The 19,008-nt window shown below is 41.6% G+C and overlaps 1 protein-coding gene across 2 annotated transcripts; it reads right to left on the reverse strand.

Annotated features, from left to right (window-relative positions):
• Positions 1–360: 360 nt before the first annotated feature.
• On the reverse strand, positions 361–15,774 carry CMAS (cytidine monophosphate N-acetylneuraminic acid synthetase). Of its 2 annotated transcripts, none has more exons than XM_034782660.1 (8): positions 15,519–15,774; positions 12,904–13,046; positions 12,440–12,592; positions 9,291–9,424; positions 7,036–7,130; positions 6,008–6,170; positions 4,046–4,184; positions 361–3,507 (listed from the first exon to the last, which is right to left on the reverse strand). In XM_034782660.1, exons 1-8 carry the CDS (start codon positions 15,710–15,712, stop codon positions 3,305–3,307), a joined length of 1,224 nt encoding a protein of 407 aa, XP_034638551.1. In that variant the 5' UTR covers positions 15,713–15,774; the 3' UTR covers positions 361–3,304. The 2 variants fall into 2 exon arrangements, with proteins under 2 accessions (XP_034638551.1, XP_034638544.1); XM_034782653.1 differs by having other exon boundaries at positions 12,437–12,592; positions 15,519–15,772.
• Between the last annotated feature and the right edge of the window lie 3,234 nt (positions 15,775–19,008).

Raw genomic sequence — 19,008 nt, forward strand, 5'->3', positions numbered from 1 at the left:
CTGCTTTAAAAGTGGCTAGCTTGTAGGCTATAGTATACTGCAATTTATACCACACACACCCCATTATTTGTTGATGGATTTCTCTGTGCCGCTCTTGCAGGCCAATCCACTGTTGGAATACCATTTTCAAATAGTATCTTGTCCACAGATTCCTGAACCTGTTCCATGCAATTTAGAAGTTATGCCAACACTGAACCATTGGGCTGGCCTTTAAAGCACGGTAAAATCAGAGGGTTCAATCTTATCTTCACACACCCAAGCACAGATTGCTGAAACTGATGTAAGAGCAGCAGCAGCTGAGTTAGGAGGACACTCAGTAGTGCAGATCCACTTTTAGAAACAAATGATGAAGGCCCAGGCTTAGGGTAAATTATTAGATTTGTATTAAACAAAAAAACCCACCACACTAATTTGTGCATTAAAAACATCCACCTTCACTGGATATATTCCATTGTTGTGACAATCAAATTTGAAAGAGTACAGTATTTGCATGGAAATGTCATCCTTCACCTATATGGAACCCCATAAATAATTTTAATACTAAAAGGTTAAAGAAACCTGCCTATGTAACTTCCAGTTGACCAATTAATGTATATTCATTCATATTTTATCTATACATGAATAGATTACATGAGGTTTCTTATCTCTTATTTGTTTGGTGAAACTTGAGAAGTCTACATCGTCAAAGATTCTTTAAACATCTTTACACCCTACTACCCGAAGAAACTTCGCAATAAAAACCTTGGACAATTTCCATGACAAGAAACAACTGCACAGTGATTTTCCTCATTTAATTTAAAGTTCAATGGCTATACAAAATATCTCAACATTATTAATCTAACATACTTCCATGGCTGCCATTACTATGGTACCTGAGTGTCTCACAATCCTTAATGTGTTTGCCCTCACAACACACCCTTACATCGGAAACTGTAGATGAGGAATGGAAGCACACACAGGTTTAGTGACTTGCCCAAGGTCACAAGAAGCCTGTGGCAGAGCAAGCATTTGAACCCAGATCACCTAAAGTCCAACTTACACACATGATTAACTTTATGCACTAGGAGCAGTCCCATCAACTTTAAGCATGTGCTTAAGTATTTTCTGAGTAAGAGCCTAAATCAGACACCCAAGTAGTCATAAGGCTTTTTAAAATTACCCCTAGAAGTACCTTCTCTGATAACCCTTGCTGCTGTAAACGTCCTATGTATGTTATATACAAGATGCTCATATTAAGACATTTTCAACAAAAATAAAATTATAAAGTATTTTGGCAGAAGTGTGAACATTTTATTTAACAGCTACCAATTCTTTCTGCCCATTAGACAAAAAGAGACACCAGATTTCTTGTGTATACTTGGAGTTACAAAAAAAAAAAAAAAAATACCTAAGTATTCAAACATTTCAAACATTAAGTTTGCTGCCTCTAATGTAGAGGAGAAAGGAAGCAAATTTAGTAGTGTGACCTTCACCCTGCTTTAAATTACCCATTCACAATAAACATTTATTCAAACATGACTACAGAGGCCCTGACTAAGCAAGGTAATTAAAAACGTGACTAATTTAAGTGAAGCACTATCTTAAGTACCTTATTGAGTCGTGGCCGTAAATGGTACAACTTCTGCAGTTTTACCACTATTGAGACTACACGAGTTAAAAGGGACACTGTCAAAGGGACTGCTGCTTAGTCCAAAATATGTCCAGCTTTTCCTATACCTGTTGACAGAATCCCTATAACTCATCTTATGCGAAACTCTATGTTTTCCCCCAAAGAAATACTTCAATGATCATTTTGTAGTGATTAGTGCAATAAGGAAAAAATTCACAAGGAACTCTACAACAAATAAATTGGAAAAAAGAAGAGTCAGTTTTAAGCAGTATACACTTATAACAAAGTAAATAAATAATAAAAGAGCAACAAATAATTAGATATACCATATTAACTGAACAACAGTAAAAGGAGGTGATAGGCAATACATCTGTACTGAACTCCCAAAACGGACACCACTATAATTTAACATGTTTGACAGTTATCTGAACTGTAAATAATTTTTATTATATGGCCTTCAGTTATATACATGCAGCTCCTATTAAAAATTAGTGGGATTTTTTTTTTTAGCATCATCTATGGTCAAATTTGACCCACTGATAAATAGAAGATCAGAAACAGATTTGCATTTTTAAGTGCTGTTCTTGAAGAACTCCTTATTTCTACAAATCCATGGAGGTATGAATACATTACCAAGTTATTTTTAAGGCAAATAAAAACAAAAACAAAACAAAACCTGCCCCCCCAAAAAAGGAAACCAATTTATAAATCATCCATAAATTAACATGATATAAAAAAGCCACGATTCATACCAATGGATATATGGATACCAACTATAGTTTTTCCAGCAATTACACCCACGCCCCAGCCCCTTGCCCCAATCCCCCTCCCAGACCCAAACTCCCTCCAAGAGTGTGCCCCGCAGCCCCTCCCACACCCCAGCCCCCTGCTGGCCCTGCACCAACCACACTATACACCAGATTTTCAGTGCAGATCAGAAATGCCAGGTTAGAGAGCTTGCTGGTTGGTGAAGTGCTAGATAAAAGAGTTTTTACTGTATTCATTCATTTTGCAGTATTTTAGGCACTACTTATAGTATGAGAAAGCAGCAGTTATGATTTTGTAAATCACAGTTCTAATAAGCACAAGTTTGTGCATATGCTGGAAGAGATATGGTTGTAAGATAAAATAAGCTCACTCTAGTAGCAGGTTAAAAACAAAACAAACCCCACAGGACTGATTTTCTATTGCCTTACACCTTGTGCAGTCACTAAAAGCTCACTCTAATGCTTAAATGACATTGGACCAGGCCCTTTCAGAATAGCAGCATTTTATACCCAGGTAGCAAAGTCATGAAGAAGAGATTTCCTTCTCTTTCTTACTAACAAAATTCTAGTTCATAAAGAGGATCTAGAGTTTTAAAATTACATCTCTTTCACCATTTAAGCCACTGATGTTTTGCATTTCACTCAGTTTGGACAGTCAATATAGAATAACTGGTTTTACTTTGTGGTTCTCATGCCATAACACAATGCTGCAATTTTGTTTCACGAACACACACAAAAACCTTTTCATTACACTTATATGTCTGAAAGCATTTATATTAATAATTATATTATTAAAATTAAACCAATATAGGGACCTGAACTTGTTGACAATACCCTTTTAACTCTGTGGAAATGTCCAACAAAGGCAAGCCATTATGCAAAGTAAAGGCAGACTTTATCCTGGGGGAAGGAATTGGGTTTTTCCTCATTAGTTCTTCAGTTCATTTAGTTTTCTTTCCTTCACTGTTTTCATTAGCAGCAATATGTATTCTGCAAACTCCTGAATGGCACCACGGCCACCATTACTTTTACAAGTATAACTGGCAGCCTTCTGAGCAGCGGCACACGCATCTGCAGGAACACCGCTCATGCCAGCTTCCTTCAAGCAGTCCACATCGGATTCATCATATCCTATGAAAAGGAGAATTTAGATAAGTTGAAGTGAGATAAGTAAAGCATTTTCTCTTGAATGTGATGAATTGCAACTTTGGTTAATAAATTAAAGAAATAATTTGTATTTTTACAGCATTTTTCACCTGAGGATCTCAAAAGCACTTCACAAACTGGAATCAATCAATCCTTACAAAACCTCCATGAGGGACGTAAAACTTACAGGTGGTGGCTACAAAATGATAAAAATATTAGGGGCTGGATCTTGCAGATACTTAAGATCATGCATAACTTTCTACACAAGAATAGTGCCTTTAAAGTATATGGAACTATTCAAGCACTCGTTTAGCTTTACACAAGTGTTTGGAGGATTGGGCCCTTAACTGTTAACTGAAAAACCCTTTGCACGGTAGAATCAGAGCTTTCAGCAATCTCATTATTAATCTTGCCTATTAAACTAAGGGCAAAGTGCTTTGAAGATAAGCCATGCTATGTATTATTTAACTGGACCTGTGTATGTTGCATGAAGTTTCCATTATAAAAAAAAAAAGAAACTAACCTAAGTAAGCCACTTCTTTCCAGGATAAACTCATTTTATTTCTCCAGTCTTCATCTCGTCGGTTTTGTACTTTCACCTCACAACCCAATTTCATAGCAGAAATCGTCTTTGAACGCTCTTTTTCAGAGATTAGCCATACCTATTAAATCAAGTCAAATTAGAATAAACTCCATATACAGACACAAAGTGACTTTTGAATGATCATAATGGAAATTGATAAAGGCATTAGCATTCCATAGCTGAAGTATCTCTTTTGGACTCAAAGCAGAGCTGACTAGGATGCAAGAACACATTATTAACCTTGCATTTCTAGTCATTAAGGAAGAGTGATTTATCCATACGTAGGTTTCCTTCTAATTCACAAAACAGGAATTCTTATTTCTCTCTTTAAACACAACACATGCCAAGATTGTTAAACGAAATATTGGTTGTCACAATACAACCGTGGTGTGCTGGCTATCAAATGCCCCAAGGTCTCAACACCTAATCTAAACCACACTGGGCAATACAAATATCTTGATGAAGGTTTCCACAATATTTCTAGATGTACACATGTATTCAAAATATTTTCCATGATTTCTCCATCTAGCAACATTCTTGTGATTTGCACTCAGGGCTCTGGAGTTTCAGCAAAATTCTAAAAGAAAGAGCTACATGACACTGCAAGTAAATGTTGGAAGTATATTTTGTATTTGAAAGCTAGGAACAAAGCACTTTGTAGGGTAAAACGAAAGTTAAAGCCACTTACGTTTTTGTTAAAAAAAAAAAAAAAATTAAGTATAGGCAAAATTCTCCTCTCCAGTCTGTGCTGCAAGTTATCAGTGAATATTCTGCACTCATCTTTTCATATTTAGAATCAATGGGAGTTGTGCACAGCGCAAGATACCATATGTTCGCAGTATACACAGAGGTGCAGAACAAAAAACTCTCAGCCCCAGGAAATTTATGACATCTTTAGACTCCCCCATTCCCAATACTAAGGTACAGAAATGGGCTCAGACATACTTTGGCAGCTCAAGATAAGAAGCCTATAGGCAACAGTGCTTCACAGAATTACCATAGCAGCAACTGCTAGGTCTCTGCCCCATCCCATCCCTACCTTTGTTGTGTTCTTGAGAGCTGCAGCAGTGGCCTTGTAAGACAGCATGCAGCTAACTTACTCAGTTCCTGCACTGGGAAGTTCTCCCTGGCTGAATCAATCAGGCTGTACAGTAAATGTAAGTGACTTATAAGGCTGATCCTGCACCAATGTAAGATCTTACATAAGTGTAAGATCTTCACTGAGGTAGAATTTGGATTTAATGATTAAGGAAAGCAATTTAAAACAATGTGGTTTTGGTTTTTTCCCCACTTATCTTGAACTCTTAGGACTTCTGAGATGAAGGATAGATGATCTTGTGGTTAAAAGCACTAGACCAGGACTCCAATGATCTGTTCTTAATTTCCTCTCTCTACCACAGTTCTTGTGTAACCTTGGGCAAGTCAGTTAATCTTGTGTCTCAACTCCCCATCTATCACCAGGGGATAACAGTGCTTCTGTATCTCAGAGGGCTTTTGTGATAACGAATTCATTAAGGTTCATGAGGAACTTAGATACTATGGCGAGTAGGAGCCACACAATTACTGAGATAAAGGACTACTGCTCAGTGCGCGTGCCAGATCAGCAGCACTTGCAACATGAGCGGTGCCAACACAATACCATACAAATTCCTTCCCACCACCTTGGGACAACTAGAGCAAATGCCAACAAAAGTACAAGTGAGATCTAGAAACTTGTCATAACCACATAGGAACTAGAGACCATATAGTTACCACCATCTGAGTGTTTCGAGGTGCTAAGATGGCTTAATCAAAATTGTTCTCAGAAGTGCCGTGCCCTACCTCCATTTTAATTTTTAAAAGTTCACGGTGTAGAAGTTAAACAAGGAACAGAAAGTCTCATGATTCAAAAAGGATGCTTACCTCAACTCCTCTTTTCTTTAATAAGGAAATCCCATCAGCACCTCTATCATCATCATCAGAGCTTAATTCTTTTTGATCTTCTGACAAACAACTGTGACCATTGGTGAGATATCCATCAACGCTGCAAACCAGTAGCTTCATCTCTTTACCCAAATAGCCATATCTAGAGAAAAGCTATTATTTCAGGATGGAAGACTTCGGAATTACATTTAAAAAAATTTAAAATAAAAAGTAACCCATTAATGCAAAGCAAAGGATCTTGGTTTGTGATTCTTGGTTACTTTCACAAGAAGAAAGACTCCCCAACATCTTTAATTTTCAAAATATACCCAAAAAGATAAATGCAGAATAAATGAATCTGTATTTCTCAAAACATGAAAAAACAAAACTTAAAACTTACTAATAAATGCAGCTCTGTGGCGAAAGACAAGTTACCCATGTTGTCCATTTTTATTTGTTTTTAAAAATAGCAATAGAGCTTTTTTTATTTTCTTTAGAAGAGCGAGTTATGTTCTATAACACTTGTTTTAAGAAAAAAGAAATGTGGAAAATCGGGTCACAGATACAATGACTAAAGTATTACTTAACCTTTACATTACAGTAGTGCCTGCGGTGCCCAATCCTAATGTAGCCCTACAAACACAGAATTAGGCATGGCGTCCACGTGTAGGAGCTTAAGATCTTACACAGAGCCCTGGACAGAGCCAGAATGGACATACTAAAGAAGTGCTATGTTAAGATTGGGTTTTTGAATCACCTACCCCCAGGCTAAAACCGCAGAACCGAGAACAAGGCCAATTCAGCTGATCTCAACAGCCTTAGGAAATGGTGCAGGGATGGGGAGAAAGATAGCTTAGATCAAAGACATTTGAGCAACTATTTCTTTAAACAAACAATCAACACTGAAAAAAACAGACTGATCAAAGTTTGGTCATACGAACCCTTAAAGGCTGATATTCAAGATCAAGGGACAAAATAAATCACAATTATAATAAATAATACTGAACTTTCAAAACCTTCCTTTTTACCTCAGCACTCTTTGCTCTGCAATAGGCCAATCGATATCTATGTCTATATCCACGCTGCATTCAGCACGCATTTCATAGTAGGTCACTTTTCCACCCTAAACAAATTAGATTTCAGTAGTATTATTCCCCATACTTCATTATCAGTAGCTAACACAACAGCAACTTAAAGACAGAAGTGTGTAGCCTTCACGACTAAATTAAGAGGACTAAATATGTTTAACGCCATATACAGTAGTAACCAAATTACTTAGCTGGAAAAACAAACATTTGTTACTATTACTTTCCATTTGCACAGTGCTTTTCATCCTAGACTTTTACAGACTCATTTTTGTAAAGGACTTTATTACCCTTATTTTACAGCCAAGGAAACTGAAAACAAAGACTTTCATCACTAAACCCTACTGACTTCACTAGGTCATTTAGTGGGAAAAGAGACAGCAGCACATTTAACTCTGACTCAGTGCAAACTATTTACTGGCATGACAGACTCTCTTTTCTCAGGATTTCTGGGATCTCTTACAGCATGATGGGCAAGTCACTTAGTCTTTTTGTGCCTCGGTTTCTCCATCTGTAAAATGGAGTTCAGACTACTGATCTCTCAGAGAATTGTTATGAGCAATACTTAATGTTTGTAAATCATTTTAGACTTCTTTGATGGAAGGCACTCTCTAGAAGTAGCAAGTTATTAATGTTAAGTGAAAAAAGTCACTGATTTTTCTGTTGCATAATTCAAACACAAGGCTCTAAACAGCTTTTCAATTTCATGTAGAGTACATTTCCAGTTTAGTACATAGGAACCATGTCCTGCGTAATAGCTGCAGTGGACAACTCTGATGGGCAGAGTGGACTGACTGCACCTTAGCATCAAAGAATCAAGATAAAAAAAAAAAAAAAAAAAGGCCTGCCTTTCATTTTCAGCTTCAGAAAGACCAGCTCTTAGTGGAAACCTCAGATAATGCCAAAATGTTATTGTAGTAAGTGAATGCTGACAATACATAGGCTCAACTATCTCTTTAGTAAGAAGCCAAAGGCCTATTATGTTTAATTGCTTCCTCTGCAGCTAACATGATAATAGTACAACACTGAATGAAGGTGGCTGCAAGACAAAAGTTATACAGCATGGCTAACATTCTCAGCTGGGACAACCTTCTATGCAAGGGGAGCCAATTACGGCCACTTCATCCGGGAGCCAGGTCTACGCTAGCCTTGGGGCTTTCTAATGTGTTAGTTAGCTGTGAGCTCCAAGAGTGTGGGAGTGCAGCACACCCCTTCCCTGATACATCCCTTATGTTGCAGGCTACAGGAGAGTGGTATGTAGGAGTCAGATACACCAGTTCTGCACCCTCTGGTAACTATCCCTCTTCAAAGGATCCCTCTAGCATGGGTGACTCATCTGCTTTCTGTTCCAAATGAAGTGGAACATAACTCAGGACTGAGTCCTGTAAGTTTTCAAGAAATATTTTGCACTTCTAAAACTAAAGCAGGGATTCTCAAACTGGGGATCAGGAGCCCTCAGGGGGTCGCGAGATTATTACATGGGGGTTCATGAGCTGTCAACCTCCACCCCGAACCTTGCTTTGCCGCCAGCATTTATAACGGTGTTAAAGTGTTTTTAATTTATAAGGGGGTTCACACTCAGAGGCTTGTATGTGAAAGGGGTCACCAGTAAAAAAGTTTGAGAGCCACTGAACTAAAGGATTCCAAGCACTCTGCAAAAGTTAAGTCAATTAAGCCTCAACACCCTTGTGAGATAAGCATTATCCTCATTTTACCAATGGGGAAACTGAGGTACAGAGAGATTAAGTACTTGCTAAAAGTCACAAGAAAGTTGGTAATATCGCCACAGCCCTCTTTATCTACATGCCACATTAGAGGCCTGATTCTAAAATTCTTACTTAAGAGCAATACTCTGATGAATACTCAGCTGAATTAAGAGTCATAGAACCGAATCTTGGAGCTCCAATGGGAATTCTAACACTGTATATCCTTAGGCCTATAAAAATACCTTCTTCTTGCACAAATTCTTTCAGAAAGCTATGTTGTAAGAACTGTACCTATTAGTGCCAGAGGGTTAACAGTAATTAAGGATTACAACATACCTGGCTTCAATAATTGCTGCCTGGCATCCGTTTTTTCCTCCAACACTTACCTTACTATAGCCAATTACATGCATCACAATTGCCAGCTTTGAGCTCCATAATGAAAGAGTACTACAGATATTACTCTAAAAAAACCCACAAAATAGAAGCACTAACTTGTAAGTAGTCTTTTTCAATCAAGTCCTTTTTAGCAAAGTAAAATGACCCATTTTCATACAGTTCTCCATCCCAATCCTGACGCCGGGGCCGCTTTGCTGGATCCAGGTTTTGGGGCACTGTCACTTCGTTAACTGTAAACAAAATCGTGACAAAATGAACAAATAAAAGCTTTTGTTTAGAGTCACTTTCTTGTTTAAATACCTTGCTGCTGGGAAATTAAGGGTACAACAGTCACCAGCTTCTCTGATTCCTGTCTCAGAAAGGGTAGATACCTAAGGCCTGGTCCCCACTAACCCCCCACTTCGGACTAAGGTACGCAAATTCAGCTACGTTAATAACATAGCTGAATTCGAAGTACCTTAGTCCGAACTTACCGCGGGTCCAGACGCGGCGCGGAGGCTCCCCCGTCGATGCCGCATACTCCTGTCGCCAAGCTGGAGTACCAGCGTTGATGGCGAGCACTTCCAGGATCGATTTATCGTGTCTAAACCAGACGCGATAAATCGATCCCAGAACATCGATTGCCTGCCGCCGGACCCTCCGGTAAGTGTAGACGTACCCCAAGAATCATTGAACTGTTGTCTCTGTCTTGGTAACTTTGGATCCCAAGGCATAGGAATGCCCTATATTTCTTGTATAGAAAACTGAAAGATCCCCATTCAAACTTGCAGAGAACACATCTATGTTAGTCTTCAGACCAAAACCTGCCCCATGGCCCTTCCTCTTCCCTCACCTCACCCTGTTAAGAGTGTCCCTGCCTTTGTGAAAGAAAAATAGCTCTTCTCCCATTACCATTTCTATACCTTGTAGGTATTTTTTGCTTTTTTAGGGAAATTAAAAATAAATAAAGTCATCTATATATCTTAAAACAGAGGTTTTTTTTTCTTATATGTCTACTATACACCCTCATACCATATTATTCCTTCTGTAGTAACTCCCTGCGCTAAGAGAAACAAGTTTGTTTACATTTATGGGAGATAATGCTGTCCACTTCTTAATTACAATGAACCTCAAAGAGAGAACAGGTGTTCGCATGACACTGTTGCAGCTGGCGTCACAAGATATTTACGTGTGAGCTGCACTAAAGATGTATATACCTCTTCATGCTTCGGCCACTGTTCCAGAGGACATGCTTCCATGCTGATGACACTCGTTAAAAAAATAACGCGTTAATTAAATTTGTGACTGAACTGCTTGGGGGAGAATTGTATGTCTCCTGCTCTGTTTTACCCACATTCTGCCATATATTTCATGTTATATCAGGCCCCGATGATGACCCAGCATGTTGTTCATTTTAAGAACACTTTCACTGCAAATTTGACAAAAAGCAAAAAAGATATCAATGTGACACTTCTAAAAATAGCTACAACACTCGACCCAAGATTTAAGAATCTGAAGTGCTTTCCAAAATCTGAGAGGGATAGGGTGTGAAGCATGCTTTCAGAAGCCTTAAAAGAGCAACACACTGATTCTGAAATTACTGAACCTAAACCACCAAAAAAGAAAATCAACCTTCTATTGGTGGCATCTGACTAAGATGATGAAAATGAACATGAGTCGGTCCGTAGTGCTTTTGATTGTTTTAAGGCAGAACCCATCATCAGCACGGACGCACGTCCTCTGGAATGGTGGTTGAAGCATCAAGGGACATATGAATCTTTAGCGCATCTGGCATGTAAATATCTTGCAACGCCGGCTACAACAGTGCCATGCAAACACCTGTTCTCACTTTGAGGTGACGTTGTAAACAAGAAGCAGGCAGCATTATCTTCTGCAACTGTAAACAAACTTGTTTGAGCGATTGGCTGAACAAGAAGTAGGACTGATTGGACTTATAGACTCTAAAGTTTTACATTGTTTTATTTTTAAACGTAGGTGTTTTTGTACATAATTCTACATTTATAAGTTCAAGTTTCATGATAAAAAGATTACACTACAGTACTTGTACTGGGTGAATTGAAAAATACTATTTTGTTTTTTACAGTGCAAATATTTATAATCAAAAATAAACATACAGTGAGCACTGTACACTTTGTATTCCGTGTTGTAATTGAAATTAATATATTTGAAAATGTAGAAAACTGAAAAATATTTAAATAAATGGTATTCTATTATTGTTAACAGTGCAATTAATCATGCAATTAATCTTTTTAACTGCTTGACAGCCCTAATTCTAAGAAGTCTTTACTTTTCATTTCAACTTATTTTCAGCATAATGCTTTGTTAACTTTTTTCATGTGTGGTAAACTAGTGTTTTTTATATTCTCTCTCAGAGAGCAGTGCTCGGTAAACTGTAAAAACCACACCCAAAACATCCCAAATTATGACACTGGACAAGAATTAGAGCTCTTGGGTAATTTTTATTTGGACTTAGCAGTGTAAAAGGCATGGACTTGAACTCCTTGGAGAATGAAGGCTTCCATTTTATGAAACTAGTAAAACATGGACAGCAGCAGTATAAGTATCCAAATACGCACCAATGTGTCTCACTCTCAGATGCAGGAACCTCTTCTAAAGGTGAGATGTTAGATCCATCTCAGTTCATTTAATGGTAGGCCTCTCTGCTACAGTTGCATCTTCACCTGGAAAGATTGTGTGTTCTTATCTCATGTTAGCTAACATGTGGCAACTAAAAGAGGTAAAATTGCAGTGAAGACAAGGCAGTTTGTTGCTTTAACACAAGTTAGCATGTTAAGATAAAGAGTATGGGGTAGCCTAGGGTTTCTGTTGTTTTGTCAACTAAGTCTTCCCTACAATTTTACCTCATGTTAATTATCATGTGTTAGCTAACACGAGATAAGAACCTACTTTTTCTCCTAGTGAAGAGGCAAGCCTTTGCTGTCAGATCGATATATAACATGTAATCTGTGGGGGGACATGAACTGAGGGCTTTTTGACAGAGTAATTTTATGTTTAAATATGTTAGTGACACTCGTACTTTGAGCTTCAAGTCATCTCTAAGAAATGAATGAACATTAACAGCTACATTAAAACATCACTATTTAAAAAAAAGACAGCTATTTGGGTTCCTCTGATTATGAAACGTATGCCTCTGATGCCACTTCCAAGTGTAATGAACATAAAGCTTCCAGTCTAGCATGCTTTATGAACCATAGTAATAATCAGAAACTTCAGAATATTACCTCCTTTTTTTATCTCACTCCATCTAAACAGATGCCGTCTCACAACGGAGAATACAGAATCATAACCATCCTCTCGGATCATTTTTGCCACTTTAATAAGATCATCAGGATGTAAACAGGGAGACGTTGCCTGAATATTTCCTATAATATCAACCTCTAAAGAATGAAAAAGTAAAATATATAATGAGAAACTTTGTATGAAATATTCAATACATATAAATAATAAAATACTTTCACTTAACGATTAACATTATTTACACACACATACAATTTCAAAGAAATCACATGAGCAGATACATAAGTTATATGGTTAAGTGATTCACTTTAGCCATTAGAAAAATTGTTGCTAGAGCATTACTAATTAAGAAAAAAATATTAAAGACCCTCTTCCTCACTGATTTCAATGGGAGTTAAGGGCATTCAGCGCCCTGACGCATTGGGACTTAAATCAATAGCAACAAACATACCATTATGACGACGAAGAAACTCTTGGATGGCCTCCAAAGAAGTAGAAGAGTCTTTAGATACTTCTGCGCTTCTGCGATGGACTTTTACACCAAATTTCTCTGCCACTTTCGCAATTTCATCATGGTCTGTGGAAACCCACACACTGTTGGCAGACAAAGACACACTGCGTGAATGATTACAGAGAGAACACAAGAGAAGAATTAAACACTAATCTCTAAGTGCACTGTATAACATTAATGGGCTGATTACTAATCTTACTCATGACAGCAGAAATCTGGTCACCAAATGAGACAAACATTTAAACTGGATGTCTGCATCCCATTTCTAAATTGTCAATGGAGCAACTACAATCATGGGAGTTAAAATCAATGCTGCATTTTAGTAGATGCCTCATAAGAATGCACTTAGCAAGATCAACTCTTTGCTGGTTAAGCACTGATTGAATTAGACAGCCAAACTAATTACAAGCCTAGCCACCCTCACTGGCTCACATACAGCCACAAAAGTATTAGACTTGGTTTTGAAGCACAAGAACATCAAATTGAAGCCAACAAACTGTGACCATTTGTCACAGAATACCAAGAAATAGTTTGCGTCCACTTCTTTTAATATGAAAAGTGATGGTCAATTTTTATTCTTGCTCTGAAGGCTGGTAACTGGTGTCCAAATGCTCACTAACCTACTAAGAATCATCACATCTTAATACTGTCTGCATCTGGAAAAAGAACTAGTTCAAGTATTTTCTGTTAGTAAAACTACTGCTGTCAATAGCAGGATAAGAAACCAACCAAGTTAAATTAGATTAAAATCCATTCTCCTGAAAAGCTGAGTGGTACTGTAATCTAACACTTTATGAGGGCTGAGCTTCCATACCTGTAGGAAATGCATTATTTCAGAGTGTTCTAATTTGTTTGACACATTGTAACAGTCCATTCAGATGAATCAATGTTGAATTTGAAATAGTTGCATAGTTCAGAAGCTATGCTGATGTTAATACAATGACCATTCATATCTGTTTGCATGGATTCAGTTATAAATTAGCTTATTCTGTAACTACAGTAAAATAAATGCAATAGGTTCAATCCAACCCCAGCGTGACAGCTAATCAAATGACAGTCATAGAGATTCTGGCACAATAAGCCCCAATACTGGTATAGCAGGATTATCAGGAATGAGAAATATTTACAAAAGGAGGGCTTGGGTCGATTGTGTGTACTGTTGCAAAATGCAGGCATACATAGTGTGAAACCACTGCCATCGGAATTACAAGTTAAAGAACCCCAAAACGTAACAAATGCAATAAAACTTGAGAGAAAAAAAACACCTTGTTCGTCTTAGGGATACTAATATCTTTCTCACTGTACTACACACAATAAATGATGCTCATCTTTTACAAGTTTTTCCATCCAAAGATGGGATTCATCAGAATATATATAACGATGATGACAGCAGCTCCAGGTCACAAATTACAACACTCATGTGAGCCACTACACAGCAGTGAATATTAGTTTCCAGGTTCATCCACGTGTTCCGAAATAAAATTATCTAAAACTGAACAGTTTAAAAAAAAAACCCACAGCCCTTTACATTAAACAAAGAGCTATTACTCTTGTACATACACCTCTACCCCGATATAATGGGGGTAGAGATGTATGTACAAGAGTGAGTACGTACGTACGTACGTACGTACGTGTGTGTGTGTGTGTGTGTACACACACACACACACACACACACACACACACACACACACACGAGGAGGAGGGATAGCTCAGTGGTTTGAGCATTGGCCTGCTAAACCCAGGGTTCTGAGTTCAATCCTTGAGGGGGCCACTTAGGGATCTGGGGCAAAATCAGTACTTGGTCCTGCTAGTGAAGGCAGGGGGCTGGACTCAATGACCTTTCAGGGTCCCTTCCAGCTCTAGGAGATAGGTATATCTCCATATATTATAACATTGTCTTCAGGAGTCAAAAAAACTTACCACATTATATTGAACTTGCTTTGATCCACCAGAGTATGGAGCCCCCCCCGCACTGCTTTACCATGTTATATCCAAATTCATGTTATATTGGGTCACATTATATCAGGGTAGAGGTGTAGTTACATTTCCCATTCAAATTATTTAAAGGGACCTGGAAAACATATCCCATTTCTGTCTAACAGTTCTGTATCTCCTGTAGTTAAAAGATTAAATGGGTGTGTCTGGTCTGTTCATGAACACTGCCAGCAAGAAGAAAATTAGCAGGTCACTCTAGTCATGGCATACCTAGAATCTCCACGTTAGACATAGGTTAAAATACGGGCTAAGAGCCAAGGCTCAGGGTACTTCCTGGTCAATGGGAGCTAACTCAGCTCCCTGGCACTCAGGTGCAGCAGATGGGACATGAGGTGATGGCTTAATTTAAATTTGAAAATCACAGTATATTAATTAATGTATAGTAACTGTAACCATTACTATATTAACACCCGAAGAATATGAATATATAGTCATTTTAATCATTAATACTACGATATTAATCACAACACTCAACGCACATTATTTAATTAACCTAGAATCAAGACACGGCGCTAATTAAAACCCCTCAGAGGATGGGGGGGCTGCCCACACATGCGCACCTCTGGAAGACCCCGGAGTCCATAGCCGCCCGCAGCACCCAGCCGATGAGCGGGAGCCCGGCCAGGGGCTTGATGTTCTTCAGCGGGATCCCCTTGCTGCCGCCGCGCGCCAGCACCAGCGCGGCCATGTGCGGGGGGCGCTGCGCGGTCTCGGCCGCCGGGACGGGGCTGGCTGAAGCAGCGGCGGAATCCATCTTCCTCTGGGCGAGCCTCGGCCTCGGCCCCGCGTCCCCTGGTGCCACGCGTCAGCCCCACCCCCGGCGCGGCGCCCACAGCCAAGAGCATGCCGGGAAATGTAGTTCTGGGGCTGTAGCCCGGGGGGAGGCAATTAAGGCTTGCAGAGGATGAAGGGGCGGGGTGGAATGAAGCCCTGTGCTCTTTGGGGTTGGTGCCCAGCACAGGGTGAAGTGGGAGGGCAAGGGATGCCCTGTCCAATACAGGGTGGATGGGTGGAATACAGCCAGGGCCGGCTCCAGGCACCAGCCGACCAAGCACGTGCTTGGGGCGGCACCTTGGGCCGGGGCGGCGCTCAGGTTTTTACTAATTTATTTATTGGGCAGGGGCTGGTGCGGTGTGGTGCGGCGCTGGGGGGCGGGCGCTGGTGCGGCGCTGGCGCTCGGAGGAGGGGCGGGGGTTGGCGCGGCACTGCGCTGGGGGGGCTGGTGCTCGGAGGAGGGGCGGGGGTTGGCGCGGTGCTCGGAGGGGGCGTGGCTTCGGGCGGTGTAGCGTTCTGGGGGGCGGGGATTCAGGCGGCGTGGTGCTGGGGGGGCGGGAATTTTGGCGGCACTGGGGGGGTTACGGCGGCGTGGTGTGGCGTAGTGTGGCACTCGTGGGGGGGAGGGCGGCACTCTTCTTTTTTGCGTGGGCGGCAAAAAAGTTAGAACTGGCCCTGAATACAGCTCAGAAGAGTTCAAGGAAGGACAAACCCATCAGTGGTGGCTTTTGGGACTGAGCTTCAGAGCCAGCCTGGCTTAGTGTTAATCCTACTATGGATCCTGGGAGATGCGTGGGTAGGCCTGCCCCAAACTAGGGTTACCATATTTTAGGGTTACCATATGTCCGGATTTCCCCAGACATGTCCGGCTTTTTGGTGCTCAAATCCCAATCCGGGGGGAATTTCCAAAGAGCCGGACATGTCCGGGGAAATAGGGAGGCATAAGCCAGGGTCCGCCCAGCACGATCCGCCGGGTCCGCAGCACAGCCCAGCTGCCCCAGCTACAATGCTCAGGTGGGGAACTGGGGAGGCTTGGGCTTCCCTCACGGGCTGGGACCCCCCCCGGCCACTGGGGGACCTTTCCGGTGGCCCCGTTGCCCCGCGCAGCTCAGCATCCGGCGCCGTGGGAGCTGTTTCCCGTGGGGACAGACAGGCTGGGGAACGTGCTCGGTGGCAGAAAGGAAGCTGCGGCCGGGGCTGCAGGGACCCGCACTGCCAAGGGGGGGGGAGCGGGGGGGGGGGTACAGGGGCTGCAGGGCGAGTCGGGAGCAGGGGTCACAGAGGCTGCAGGGGCGGGGGGGTGCAGGAGCAGGGCAGGCGGGGGGTGCAGGGGCTGCAGGGTGAGTGGGGAGCAGGGAAGCACTTAGCAACCCCCAACCAAGATCAGAGGAGGGGGAATGCAGGGTGCTCAGAGGAGGGGGCAGAGTTGGGGCAGGGGCTTTGGGGAAGGGGCGGGGCTGGGGCGGAGTTGGGGCAGGGCCAGGCCCCCGTGGAGTGTCCTCTTTTTTCAGTGTTGAAATATGGTAACCCTACCATATTTCAACAATCAAATAAAAGGACGGGAGGAGCCCCGCCCCCGTCCTGCCCTAGCCCCGCCCCTGCCCCTTCCACTCCCTCCCACTTCCCTCCCCCCCACTCCTTGTCCCCTGACTGCCCCCTCCTGGGACCCCTGCCCCTAACTCCCCCCCGGGACTCCACCCTCCACCCCCTACCTAAGCCTCCCTGCTCCTTGTCCCCTGACTGCCCCCTCCTGAGACCCTCCCCTCATCCTAACTGGCCCCCTAGGACCCTACCCTCTACCTATCCCCTGACTGCCCCAACCATTATCCACACCCCCACCCCCAGACAGACACCAGGGACTCCCACGCCCCATCCAACCACTCCACACCCCCTGACAGCCCCCTCCCCCAAACTCCCGACCCATCTAAACCCCTCTGCTCCTTGTCCCCTGACTGCCCCCTCCTGGGACCCTGCTCCTAACTGCCCTCCAGAACCCCAGGTGTGAAGATCATAGGGCCAAAATGAGGAATCCAGAGGGGACACTAAGCAGAGAACCCCAGACAGTGCCCACCGCTCCTCAAAGGATTCAGTGGATGCTGTCCATAGGCACTTTGCCGAGAGACGTCATACAATGAGGGAAACAGAAATAGGCCCCACAGATACAGAGTTCTCCCATCCCCATCAAGCTTTTTCCACTTGGTCAGGTGGATGGCCTTCTTGGCCAGAACCAGGAGGAGGCTGACAAGGAGGTCTCGTGAATTGATGGGGACACAGATGGGTGTGCAGATAAGGAGGTGTGGGGAAAAATGCAGCCAGAATGTCAGCAGGAGGTTCTAGAACTGGAGGGGGCAGCCTGACTTGTTGTACATAGATGTGTAGCAAGTTGTTCCCCTGTTGTAGGAGGGGCAAATGTTGGGGGAACATTAAACTGCACCAACCACACGCCTAGTGGCTTAGTATTAAGGGGGGAGCACCACAGAATGGGTCTGAGTAAATCCTTCATCTCTCCCACATGCCATGACAACTTTTCCTGCATTTTAAGGGATAATATCCCACAAACCTGCATCCAAGAAAGAACCGCTTAAAAGCATTTGCTCAAATAAAGTATATGTTTTAAAGTTATATTCATGTAATGCACGATACAGTGTGATACAAATATATGATTGCATATCTTGAATAAAAGCCCTTTGTATCCCTTACAAACACTCTTCTGTATTTTTCTTGCAGTTGCCTTTTGTATTCCTTTGTGCATGTTCATTATTTCCTGCATGTGTTATAAATTCCAGTAGAGTGCAGCCTAATCACACAGGAATCATTTTATGATGAATATATCCTTCAGTGAAAGGAAAGACCCTTGAGCCTTCCATTTCATTTAAGTTAGAGCAGAGGTTCCCAGGCTATGGTCCATGAGAACTATTAGTCCATGGGTCACTTGGTTGTGGTCTGTGGAGAGCTGGCTGGTCATAAGGTTAGCTTTCCTCCTTTTTCCATTTGCTAAGCTGCTTTAAAAGATATGGAGAAATAAAAACTAATTTCCTAGTATTATTTTTCCCATGCAAGCAATGGCTTTATATGCCACAGGCATGTTATGTTGTCAGGAATGGGAATCTCCATAAGATGATCTCTTTATTAAGCTCTGGAAAAGTTTGAGAACCCCTGAGTTAGGGATTAGGGACTTAGTTTGGAATGACAAAACTTCCATTGAATTAATTGAGGCAAAATTCCACCCGTAGGCTATACACTGCTAAATCCTTTTCAAGAAGTGCCATTTAAGAC

This window comes from Trachemys scripta, chromosome 1 (genome assembly GCF_013100865.1).
Source record: "Trachemys scripta elegans isolate TJP31775 chromosome 1, CAS_Tse_1.0, whole genome shotgun sequence".
Classification (NCBI taxonomy): Eukaryota; Metazoa; Chordata; order Testudines; family Emydidae; genus Trachemys; species Trachemys scripta.

What these genes read in the sequence shown, in the direction of transcription:
- CMAS (XM_034782653.1), bottom strand. Translation starts at nt 15,712, where the DNA reads ATGGATTCCGCCGCTGCTTCAGCCAGCCCCGTCCCGGCGGCCGAGACC. An exon ending in GAGTGAGATAAAAAAAGGAG is followed by an intron (nt 9,425 to 12,436) that starts GTAATATTCTGA and finishes TTTTGTTTACAG; the next exon opens with TTAACGAAGTGACAGTGCCC. An exon ending in GCAGAGCAAAGAGTGCTGAG is followed by an intron (nt 6,171 to 7,035) that starts GTAAAAAGGAAG and finishes GCTTTTCTCTAG; the next exon opens with ATATGGCTATTTGGGTAAAG.